Below are 13,252 nucleotides of genomic sequence, written 5' to 3'. Positions count from 1 at the left end.
AGACTGAATTATCTGTCACTCAGTGATTATGAAAACTGACACTAACACAACACTGGCTCACGTTTGTAAGAGCGTGTAGAGGTCCAGACCCTCGGGTTAGTCTGTCATGAGGTTCTCTCCGGGCGCTGCCATCTGAAGCTGCTGTTTTATTCAAGTGTCTTCAGTTGATTCTGGCCAGAGCAGAATTCCCAGCATGCTCGTGTAAGGGTTTGCAATGGTTCGTGACTCGTTTGTGCCGTGATGTGATTGGTCATCCCGACAAGGCAGTTCTGGCTTCATCCGATGGGATTTTCTGTGGGTGTATTTGGTGTTTTGTACGTGTGAAAAAAAGACCAAGACTTTCTAAAAGACTTTAGCCGTGATGTCATCCTTGTTCGGAACGACACAAACACGAGGTAGTTAAATGGTTAATAATGGTGAAGTTATTCAGATCTCAGACGTGTGGCGTGTCGATATGAACGTAGAAACATTTGGTCTTCGTACGGCTATGAAAACTATTTCTTGACACACATGGGAACCGTTTTGTTTGTGTTTGTGAAGTCACACACTCATGGGTTGTGTGTGTGTGGATATTTTAACACATACCAGACAGAATAAGTAATTCTCAATCTTCTTGTCTTGCCAGCAGCGGATGGTATTTGTCGGACATGCATGCCAATTGTGGCAGTTTCAGATTTAACGCGCACGCACACACACACACACACACACACACACGCGCACACAAATTATCAGTGTGTCTTGTTTACTGTTTAAAGTTAAAGCAAAGCGATATTTGTATATATTATTATTATTACATGTATATATAATATCTTTGTCTTTGGAAATGTTTTTAGTGTAGTTTTTGAGTCTGGTCATGATTTATCCTTGTTTTTTGCTTGCACATTTGAGGCTAATATTTGAATAAAAATGTTTCTGTAATAATTTGATGCATGTAGAAGTTGTTATACAAGTTTGACCCTGCTGAGTCCAGGGGTCTCATGGAGCGAGACACACGGGGTCTCGTGGAGCAGTCGTCTTTGTGTCGTGTGTGTTGGTTAGGGTCGTGTGGACCGCCTGGAGGCCAGCAGATGGTTTAAATCCAGATGTCATTCTGTTATCGGAGTCCTCCGGGACCATTCCATCTCTGGCTCTTCAGATAAATGCTTTCCTTCAGGTAGTTGTGCACTTTGTGTTAAAAGGCCTGGAAACTAGTTAGCGCTTCTGATCCATCTGTACTAAAACACTTTAAACCCATAAGAAAGAAAAATCTCATCTCTTTATAATCTCAGTGGATTCTTTTAGACAGCAGTGAGATGTTTTATGATTATTTGGAGGTCACATCAGACTCTGGATGTGTGTTAATGGCCGTTTCTGAGATGTTGATGGATGTTGTCGTCTCCGGCCTGCAGGAGTGCCACATTATTTCAAGGTCTCCGCATGCGTGTGCGTTTGTAAAAGCCCGTCATGATGTGTTGACTTCAAAGCATTGAAGTGCTGATGTGTTTGGAGGTCAGTCCTGATGACTGATGGATTGAAATGTGCAGTAAGACAAATAAAAGATTGTGAGAACTCGAGATCCTGAACTCAGACCTTGCTCTTTTATAGCTCATGGAGTTCTCGGGTTCTTTCTTATTCACTCAGAAGGTATTTAGATGGAGGTGAGACTATAAGAAGGTGAGGATTGTCTTGTGTTAGATAACATCTGTGAAGTGCATCACACCCACACGTCTCTCTCTGCTCACGATCTTCTGGACATCGTGTACTGAATAAAAGTCATTATTGTGCTGTTTGGCAGCAGTCGACTGGATAAAGCTCTTCTTTACTTCAGTTCAGTCTGAGTTTGTGTGGTTGGCTGGACTGACAGGAAGCTGAAATCTGCAGAACTTCCTGTCTGTGCTCTGTTGTCATGACCTGCTGTTAAAAGAATCACAATCAAGACTGTTTGTGCAAATGACAAATAGCCAACGATTGAAGTCAAGAGATGAGAACGGCACATTTATCTTGAAGATTTTGGTAGTAAAACAGAATATTTATCACCCACATTAAAAAATACTATTGTACAACACATTACATTTTATATAGATTTGTACTATGGTAAAAATACACTCAAGTATATTGCAGTATTTACTACACTTTTCCAATTCACTATAGTTAATAATTGACAGTTTACTATAGTAAACATTAAAGTGTACTGCAGTATTTCCTACAGTTTACTATAGCAAATATTTAAAGTCCCCGTAAACTGGAAGTTGCGATTGTTTTTACTTCCGTATTTTAATGCATTTCTGAGTGAAATGGAATTTCTAATGAGAAAAATAGTGGGCGTGGCTTTTGTCTTTCTCTGCGATTTGATTGGATGTATAAAAACAGCCGTTGAATTTTTAAATGGATCTGGCAGCAGACTGACAGTTGAAGGGGAGGAGTTAACGGATGCTCCGCCCAAGCCGTCTAACATACGTCATTCAAGATGGATAGTCACTACAGGAAGGAAGTGCTTTTTCAGATTTTATCTGAAGATTGTGAGGGCACACGAATTTTAAAAAGAGAACGACCCACATTGATAAACTATTTACAAAAAAGCTGCAACATTTCATGAAAAAATAGGCATTGTCATTGTTTATTTCACTGGGACTTTAAAGATCAGTATTTAGAGTATTTACCACAGTCTATCAATTCACTATAGTACAGAATACTATAGTATACACTACAGTATTTACTGCAGTTTTATATAGTAAGCACTGAAGCATTTACTACATTTCACTATAGTAATATTTAAAGATCAGTAACTAGTATTTACTACAGTATATTACTACAGTTTATCAATTAACTATAGTACAGAATAGTGTACGACAGTAAACTAAAGTAAACTCAATTTTTTGCTTGTGTCGTGAATGAGTTTGCCACAAATGGCCTTCAGTGCTGATATGGCGTTAAAAAACCAACCAAATAAATCTACAATCAACATAAATAAACAAGTAAATAAATAAGTATACTACCGTAGACTATAATTATACTACAGTTAAGTTAGTAGTATACTAGTATGAAGTATACTACATTAGTTACCAGTTTATCAATTTACTATAGTTATATACTGCAGAAAACTACAATATACTACAAAGTCCCACAGTTTACTCTAGTAAATACTAAAGTATACTAATGTGGACAGGATTGTTTTTATGTGTCAAGATTTGATTTCTTTAGTGGGTTATTATATTATTGGATCATATTATTTGTCCCCACATGTATGACGTTGATAAAAATCAGAAGAGAATTTCTCAAATGAAAGTCGTTTTATTAAAATGAAAGAGTATCTTCATAAAAATAATATTTGTAAACGATTAAACCAGCAAGTATGCATGCATTTGATTCATGTTGACTTTTACGTCCTTTTATTAAAAAAAACACTCCGTCTTAAACCCCCAAAACATGTCTGTAATGTTGTCAACTGAAGCCTCGCTCAAAGCATGCATGCGAGACACGACTGACACAAATGATGGATGATGGTTTGGAGTGTGTGGGTTGTGTGTGGTACCATCAATATTGCAACATACAAACACGCACACACACGTCATGTAGTTACGGCACTTCAGACTGGCATGGATGATGGATTTCATGCTCTTATAAACCTCTGCAAAGACACCAGGCCTGTTTGATGATCACTTACCATCGCTCAGCAACACTAGCACGACCAACAACATGTTCCACCAGATTCATGAGATAACCCTTCACTGACTCTTAGTTTGAAACACTAGATGTAGACGGCTTGTACAGACATGCTTTCCTTCTGAAGAACACAACAGAAGATATTTTGAGAAATGTGTCAGTGGTCATACAATGGAAGTCAATGGAGTTCAGTGTTGTTTGATTGTCAACATTCTTTAAAATATCTTCTCTCGTGTTCTGCAGAAGAACGAAACTCATGCAGGTTTGAAATGACACGAGGGTGAATAAACGATCGAATAATTCTCATGTTTAAATGATGTGTAATTCATCTGCTGGTTCATTCTTGTTGTGTGCACTCGTGTAAACCACAAGCTTAAATGAACAAAAGCACTTCCTTAAAAACATCAACTCTGTTAAAAACTGTTTCACATCCAGCTTCCTCTTGCTCCAGCTTCTCTTCTACATGTAAAACTGTTGTTTAATATTGTGATGCTTTAATGCCGTTGACTCTTGTTCCTCGTCTGTGGGTTTTGTATAAAAGCAAATGCTGAAATGTGAAATACTGTATGATGGATTTAGATGGATGAACAGAAATGGAAAATCAAGAAGGTGTGGATGTCTGTCTCTTTCTTTGTCTTGAGGGAATCTGAGTGATTGAGTTTCATCTGCGGGGGGGCACAAATGAGATCAGAATTTTTGATGATCGTACAAATTGCTGCGATTATATATCATCCACCACATCTGTAGTGAACCATTGAACACACGCACACACACACACACACACACACACACACACACACACATTTAAGCTGCAGTGGTGTGTGTGTTCATGTACTGTTTACTTCTGTATTTTGATAAATCTGACAAAAATATGACAAAAAATGCACACACACGTTAAAGATGCAGTGGTGTGTGTGGCCGTGTTTTTATATCCCATTTATGTCTCCGGTGTGTGCGTGCGTGCGTGTTTGTATATCCTGGTGGGGACCTAAACCTGAATGCACACCAACTCGTGGGGACTCGTGTCACCGTGGGGACCAAAATTGAGGTTGTTCAAAATTGAACAATATTTTTTGAAAATCTAAAAATGCAAGAAGTTTTCTATGCTCTTTAGGTTTGGGGATAAAATCAGAGCCGATTCTTCCTATATGCAAACTACGCTAGTTGCGTAGGGCCTCTGCACCACCAGGGGGCCACCTTGAGTACCGAATCAAAAACACTATAATGTAAACAAGACGTGGATTCAACGCTTGTTCCGTTACAAACTTTACAGGAATCATTTGGAAATCTCCTTTTTAATACTTAATTTATTTAATTACTGTGACATACTCGGACATCATGCAGTGCGCGCAGGTGATGACATGCGCATAATGTGATGATGCGTCTTACATATGGCTATCCGTATGTAGCGGAAAAACGGCAACAACGTGAAGCAAAAGAACAAGAACTAGAAGGCATGTGTTTTTGTACTATTTTAAAGTCTTATTTAGTTTTGTCAACTTATGTAAGTACATATTTAAAACAGTTGGTTTGACTGGAACCGTCTCCAAAGTTAGGCTACATACACATTCATATACTAACTTCAATAGCATTTACAGGGAATGACTTAGTCACAAAACCAGCTGTACAATGTTCATGTGAGTCTCAGCTATAATGCACACCACTGTATTTCGTTTGCCCATGATAATATGTCATTTTTGCATCATCACATTTAGAGGATAATTGATATGTTTTGTTTTCGAATTCTTAGCTTTCCCTTTACTTTCGTTTTGTGGTTGGTTTATTTTATTAAAAGTTTATTTAATGTTCGCCAGTTCCCGCCTCCTTCCTTCCTTACTTTGAACATTGTTACAATCATGCTCTGGCCTGACCTTAAACTGGGAGTCGGTTCATACATGCAGTTAATGTCAGTTTTAGCTCAAGGCAAAATAATGCAAAGTCTTTGTGTGCACGTGTGTGTGTGTGTGTGTGTGTGTGTGTGTGCACCTGTGTGTTTGCATATTAGATGTGTATGTGTGTTGACCTATATCCAGTGACTGTGTCGTGACACCCCGACTGCATGTGTGCGTTTAATGTCTGTTAAACGTCTCACAAATCTTACATGCGCTAAACTCACGTTTAAATGACGTCGTGATATGTTGGATTTATGTTCGGTTCAGTTGCTGTTGTTCAAACAGAGAGCGTTTGAGAGATGATGAATGTTTGATGGATTGTATCCAGAAAAAACGTGAGGAAATATTACAGCCGTGTGTGCCATTATTTACATATATTTTTGTTGTTATATTGAGATGCTGTTCTGCATTGAAGAAACCCAACGCACACAAACACGGACATATCCGTGCCCCACTTTACCCAACATTCTCTTCCAGCACATTCACTCGCTCACAGTGCCTAGAAATAGAAACTAAATTGTCTGCTAAACTGATTTTTGCTGTGTTTGTAAGAGAAAGTGTGAAAGAAAAATGTGCGTGCGTGCGTGTGTGTTTGTGTGTGTGCATCAGTCAGCGAGACAACATGTCTCTCTTTCTGTGTTGTGGCTGCAAGTGATGGTGTGTGGTGTGTGCGTGTTTGACTCTTTCAGCCCACATGAAGGGTTCTTAACCTCAAACCAATCAGAGCGCAGCGTCTTTAGAAAGTAAATTGTTGAGGGGTTGTTTCTATTTAAAGTCTCATTCACTTTACCTTTTCCACCCATGTCCTGTTATGAGTTAAGTGTTTCCTTTCATTAATGTTTTAAAGGCCCAGTGTGTATTTTTTCAGAGGATCTATTGACAGAAATGCGATATAATATACATAACTTTGTGTTCAGAGGTGTATGAAGACCTTACATAATGAAGCGTTATGTTTTTATTATCTTAGAATGAGCTATTTCTGTCTACATACACCACGGGTCCGCTTACATGGAATTCACCATGTTGTTTCTACAGTGGCCCTAAACGGACAAACTGCTCTACAGAACACGTTTCATAAATACGTTATCTCCTTCGGCAAAGAAACGGAAAAGTGACGACCTTTTAGTTCTGTGTCAGCCACCGTAGTGCTCCGAAAGAGAGGGTGGAGGGGTGGAGTGAGCTGTTGGTTGCAATGCGCAACCTCTCCACTAGATGCCGATAGATTTCATACACTGGACCTTTAAACATCTTTTGATCTGCAATGATAATTATATTTTGAGTGTTCCAGTTGAATATTTTGACTATATACTGTATGTATATATACGCTTTTATTTTAGAAGTCCACACTAAAACGCTCTCTGTTGCTTCGTATATAAGATTACATCACTGCACTTGTTTGAAACCTTTAAGGTGTGTTTGTGTGTTAAACAGAGATAGTGTCTGAACAGAGAGCTGTTAAAACCTCACCGACACCTGTATCTGTCACCTGCAGGCTGTTACCTGTTCTCGTGACACCTGCTGTCGCTCTGAATGATGCTAACAGTAATACAATCACTGTCTGTGAATGAGCTTTGTTGTGTTTGGCTCTCATTCAGAACATCTTCAAAGAACCTGTCGAGGAAACAATATAATCATTTAGAAAATACACTGTAGTATACTTTAGTAACTCTATTAAACTATATACTATAGTAAACTATAATAGAAGTCCTAGATACTTACTATAGTAAATAGTTAAGCATACTACATCAGTACATCATGATCAGTTCACTTTAGTTGATACTACTGAGAATACTATAGTATACATTAACAAAGTGTAGTAATCACTACTACACTGTACTATAACAAAGATATTAATATTAACAAGATGCATCACTGCCATTGAAATGAATGGGGGGAACGCCACACAACACTCAACATGGCCACCCTAGCGAAGCTTTGCGCATGCGTAAAGCAACATGAAAACGAATGTTTTTAAGCGCAATTTGATCAAAGGAAACAAACGTTATGGTACAGTTTACGTCATTTTTAAATGTTGTTTTCAAATATGTCGTTCAATTAGGATTTTAGCCGGCGATTGTAGAAATATCAGTCTTCCATTCAATAACCATTCACGTCTTGGTTGAAATTACGTAATAACTGCTCGGAGGCGCGTTGCAAAGATGGCCGCCGAGTGGCACGACTTTCCTAAACGGACTTTGACTATAGTAAATAAAATGTCCTGTTTTTATGTACTTGTGGATGGTTTATAAATTTCTTTCGTCATCTTGCTCCTGTGTGGTTTTTGACCCATTTTTACAGCATTTATTAGCTTTTACGCTAAATTGTGTTTTTGACTAGCTTCACGTGCTAGATCTGTTTTGTGACAATGCAGGGCATCGAGAATCTTTATAAAGGTGAACTTCTGCCTGCAGGTATATGAACGGTGAAATCTGTGCTGATCCTCACCGCTCATGTCCGCCGGTGCGGTCCCGGATCATCTGTGTTGTGCTTTTGTTGTTTAATTAGGCAGCTAACGTGATTAGTGTTAGCTGCACTGCCGCTGGATATAAAGTGTGCTTTCAGTTTGTAGTACAGAATATATTACAACCAGATGATATCTCTCTGTCTCGAACACTACAACTAGAAATTTCACTGCAGATGTATAAAAACTATTCAACTGAATGTCTCCTGCGCGTTTGTTGGACTGAACAACATTACTGTTGTGTTTTGTTAGTGTGCACTAGTAATTGTTTAAAATCAAGACCTCTTTGACAAAGCCTTTTCTTGATGTTTTTAAAGTACATTAAGAAAAATATTGTTATATTCATGCAATATTTCAGCTGAATATAAATTTTAAAGGTTAAGTTTATTGTGTACCACACGTCTAACACTTGTTTTTAAAGATTATAAATGTTTGTCTTTTCAAGTGTTCAGTCACGTTTCATGATGTTTTTCAAGGGTTGGCTCTTAAAGGGACAGTTCGCACAAAAACAAAAATTCTGTTATCATTTATTTCCCCTCATGTGGTTGTAAACCTGTATGTGAGTCATTCTTCAGTGGATCACAAAAGAAGATATTTCGAGAAATGTCTCAGTGGTTTTGTGTTCATACAATGGAAGTCAGTGGGGTTTAATTGTCAACATTCTTCATCATATCTTCTTTTGTGTTCTGCAGAAGAAATAAACAATGACAGAATTTTCATTTTGGGTTGAACTATCCCTTTGAAATTGTAGATTGACACATACTTGTGTAGTGTAAGTGTGTAGCATGTGTATCCAGAGTGTGTTTGTGTGACAGCAGACTAATAGAGCATCTTAATAAAGTCATGGAGAGAAACCTTGTGATCTTTTACCCTGAAGCGGTGACGGTTATTAACCAGCTAGCGTCTGTCCTCTCCGTCACCCTCATTTAACCCGGACGGGGTTGAATCTTTCGGAGTAATATTGTGCTGTTGTGTGTTGTTAACAGTAGATGACAGTGTGGAAATGGCTCCGGGGTCTCTGCTTCACATCCGCAGCCCATCTCAACATCCAACTAATACAGAGAGAATAAACTCTCATGACGCGTAACAGGGTTGACAGAATCATTCAGTGACGCATACTACATATTTCATTCAAACTTCATGCATGTCAGGGTGGCCCGAACGGATCTCCGGTTCACACTTCTGTTTAACTTCATGTTCACACATTTTTTGACATAAATCAAAGTTAAGCCACACACGCACACACACACACACACACACATGCACACACACACGCACGCACGCACGCACGCACACACACACACACACACACACACACACTGGACTTCATGTGGTGCGGTCTGTGTTTATCTAACAACTCTCACGTCCTCCACCTTCACCACCTCTCTGGTTTGACCCCACGTGCTGGCGCTGGGGGATCAGCACCAAAGGGCGTGGCTTATGATGTCATAACAAAGGCAGCTTTAAAATTTCAGCCTCCAAATGGCATGTCAACACCGTAAACTCTGAAACCCTGTGGAGAAAATCATCCGTCTCAGAGCGATCGAAACGTGTGTGTGTTTTCTGCATGACGTGTAGTGTAAGCAGCACGTTGAGTGTTTTAGCAGGACAGACTCGCAGTTCCACATCATAACGTTTTAATGGAAACGGGTCCTGCTGGGTTGGTGTGAATGAGCAGATGATGGGATTCAGCTTTAGCATGAAAACCTTTTCTCCTTTTTAAACAAGTGAATCTCACACCAAACATGGTGACAATTAAACCAAAAACAGGGAAGATTTTAAACGATTATAATTCACATGAAGAAAAATAAAACCTGTTTTTGAACCTACAATTGAATAATTCATGTGGACATCATGTACATGTAAAATGTTTCTGAAGTGAATACTAGATGCCATGTTTGTGTAGTATGCATGTTGTTGTTTAACTGTATGTGTCTGATTGAATTTGTGTTTGTTTTTTTGTCTCCCCAGGCGTTTGGAAATGCCAAAACAGCCCATAATAATAATTCCAGTCGCTTTGGCAAATTTATTCAAGTCAACTATCAAGAGAGTGGAACTGTGAGGGGGTAAGACACTGTCTTTAGCTCCAAAACCTGCAGATTATGTTATATGTGTATTATATGAGATATGACAATATGAAAGGTTACATATGAAGAGATTATATATATATATATATGAAGAGATTGGTTCCAAAATGAGATCATTTTTCAAAAATCATGTTTTTTATTGTGCATTCCAATTAATATCAGTGAAACTGCAGTTTGTTTGTTTGTTTTGATTTAAGCCATAATAACAAAAAATACAACTAACTAACACAATAAAACAATTAAAACATGATAACATAATAAAAAACAAGATTTTTGAAAAATGTATCTCATTTTGGAACCAAACTCTTCATATATATATATATACTGTATATATAACCGTGCGCGCCTGACCTCCAGTTAACTTCCGGTTTGTGTTTGGCTAGTGTCTAATAATAAAACTATTTATATTTGATTTAATTTATGTCCATATTAATTTGTATTATTATTTTACTGCATAAAAATTGTATTAAAGAAACGATTTGTTGAATTTTGTTGTGTGTTCATTTTATTCAATAAACAATTTGTTTAATGGTGTGTGAACGCGCGTGTACACAATATAAAGTATATACTGTATATATATATATTTATATATAATTTCATATTCCTTATGTTTCAGAGCCTATGTGGAAAAGTATCTTTTGGAAAAGTCCAGACTAGTTTACCAAGAGCACAATGAGAGGTACGTCACAACATCAGACTATATATTTTGTACTTCAAATGATGTTAAATTGATATAAAACTTGTTGAATTGTTATTGTTGAGTGCTGTACTTTATCTTAAAAAACAGCACGTTTAACAGAATAAAATGAATATTCTCACTCTGTGTCACGACACTAGCTTGTGTAAACTCGATGGCACGAGGACTGTTGTGAATAGATTTTTCGATTGTCACGCAGAAACTATCACGTGTTTTATTACCTGTTGGCTGGAGCCAGTGAAGAAGAGAGGAAATCTTTTCATCTGCTCAAACCTGAAGAATATCATTACCTCAACCAGGTACAACTCATCATTTACAATAAAGCCTTTGTTTTGTCGTCTTTTGTAAGAATAAAAGCATGTCTTAAATGTAAATGTAACGTGTGTCTTGATTTACGGGCGTGTTGATTCGTTTACTCCCGAATGTTTCTGAAATAAAAAAACTGAGCAGAAAATCATCCTTTAAGCTCATCTGGTCTAAACAACACGCTCCGTAATCCCTGGCAACACAAAGAGCTCAGTGATGCTGAGGCTGTTGCCATGGTGACTGTGGGCAGCATCAGAAATCAGAAAGAACAGGCCGCTAGTCGCGTGCTGACTGCTTAAGAGCCCAGCAGACCCGAACGGCTGGACAGATGCGTGTGAAACCCAGTTAAGATGACAGTCTGTCAGCGCTTACACACACACTCTCTCTGTTTGTGTGAGAGATGATGTGTGTGTGTGTGTGTGTGTGTGTGTGTAGCTCTTAACACCTCTGACTGCCTTCCAGGTAACATTGAGAGTCCACAGACATCAGTGGAGAAATGACTGTGACACTGAGCTGGTCAGTATCATGTCAGTGTGTGTTTGTGTGTAGCGTCACAGTGCTTCTCCTCTCTTTCTTTGCTCTCTTGCTGAAGTTTGGTTTGTTTTGTCAGTATCAGTGCTGGCGCTGGTGTCGGTCTGTGGGTTTGTCTCGGCTGTGTGTATTGCTTGGCTTTGGTTTGAGGGAGGTCACGTGACCTCGGTTCATCTGATTTATCGCCTCCCGAACCTGAGATGCCCTAACCCAGACTTTGGAAAGCGTGCCTTTTGCACAGTTTTATGACATTTGGATGTTATGTGGGATGCTGTTATATTGGCATTGAAATGCATTCGACAACTTTTTTTTGGTCTGCTCAGGGAGTTTCTGTGTGTTTTTGTTGTGTTCATGATGCTTGTCGTCATTCACGCAGGACTGTTTCTCGGTGGAAGGAGAAGATTTGAAGCATGACTTTGAGAGACTCCAGCTGGCCATGGAGATGGTCGGCTTCCTTCCGGCCACCAAAAAACAGTGAGTTACAATCCACAGACATGAGAATCAACAACAGTCTGTACTACAAAAAGAAAACGTTCTCACGGAATATAAACGGATCTGTCATCTCCGCAGGATTTTTTCGTTGCTGTCTGCGATCCTACACCTGGGGAACATTCGCTACAAAAAGAAGACGTACAGAGACGACTCCATTGATATCTGTAACCCAGAAGTGCTTCCTATAGTCTCTGAACTGCTGGAGGTATAACAGCACCTCACAATATAACAGATATTTTCATCGCAACTGATTTTATTTGCCCTGGCCGAGGATTTCAAATGCTTTAAACTTCAGTTTATCCCTCAAGAATTGTATTTTTATATGCTGTAAACATTTATGAGGTTTTGTTCCCTTAGTCACAAAGTGCATAACTTTTTCATGTTTTACTGTGTTTTAGTTTAGTTTTACGATAACATTGGAGAAAAGCGTTTTGCCAAACGCACAATATCACCGCAGTAAAACACACGGGTTTATGTAAATACGGTGAAATGCAGTTTATATGCATTTATAGTCAAACTCGTGCGTGCTAAGGGAGGCTGGCGTCTCTTGGCATCTGTCTGTGGTTTTCGTGAACAGTCGTTTATCTTGCACGTCACAACATTTATTCCGTAAAATGAAGCGTATTGTCCGAACACAGATTAAATGTCTCTACAGTTTTTAGTTTCTGTGTAGCGGTTTATAATGCTCTGGTGTTTTTATGAACAGGTGAAGGAGGAGATGCTTTTTGAAGCTCTGACCACACGGAAGACGGTAACGGTGGGAGAGAGACTGATCGTGCCGTATAAACTGTCCGAGGTGAGAAGTGAATTAAATTGAGTTTGGACACTGAATGTGTGAGATGTGTGGAGAGATTTCTGAGCTCACGGCTCTCACCCAATTATTTGGGTTTTTACCGTATTACTTACGGTAAACTTTTAAATATTTATTTTATGACTGCAACATTGTATCAACCAATCAGCATCCGTGGCGGAAGGTCTGTAAATGTTTCACTTGTGAATCTAGTAAGGGGCGATTCACATTTCGTGTCTAAAACCACGCGGAAAACGCGAACCGCACTGCTTTCTGTAGTCGAATGACCCGCGGTGTGCGCGCGGCACTCTGAAAAGTTGAACTATTTCCATCTTGATGCGTCACCGACGTGCC

General features: G+C 38.9%; 1 protein-coding gene across 9 annotated transcripts in view; it reads left to right on the top strand.

Moving 5' to 3' along the window:
* Positions 1-13,252, top strand: part of myo9ab (myosin IXAb) — a 56,797-nt gene that overhangs the window by 21,319 nt on the left and 22,226 nt on the right. For 8 of the 9 annotated variants that reach the window (XM_057329175.1, XM_057329177.1, XM_057329170.1 and 5 more), the window contains exons 3-9: positions 9,967-10,061; positions 10,699-10,761; positions 10,979-11,078; positions 11,548-11,601; positions 11,993-12,090; positions 12,187-12,313; positions 12,815-12,904. In XM_057329175.1, coding sequence (XP_057185158.1) covers positions 9,967-10,061; positions 10,699-10,761; positions 10,979-11,078; positions 11,548-11,601; positions 11,993-12,090; positions 12,187-12,313; positions 12,815-12,904 — 627 coding nt within the window. The remainder of the gene's footprint in view (positions 1-9,966; positions 10,062-10,698; positions 10,762-10,978; positions 11,079-11,547; positions 11,602-11,992; positions 12,091-12,186; positions 12,314-12,814; positions 12,905-13,252) is intronic. The other variant, XM_057329171.1, reaches the window with a different exon arrangement.

This window comes from Triplophysa rosa, linkage group LG3, assembly GCF_024868665.1.
Source record: "Triplophysa rosa linkage group LG3, Trosa_1v2, whole genome shotgun sequence".
NCBI lineage: Eukaryota > Metazoa > Chordata > Actinopteri > Cypriniformes > Nemacheilidae > Triplophysa > Triplophysa rosa.
This window is presented reverse-complemented; position numbering and strand designations above follow the sequence as displayed.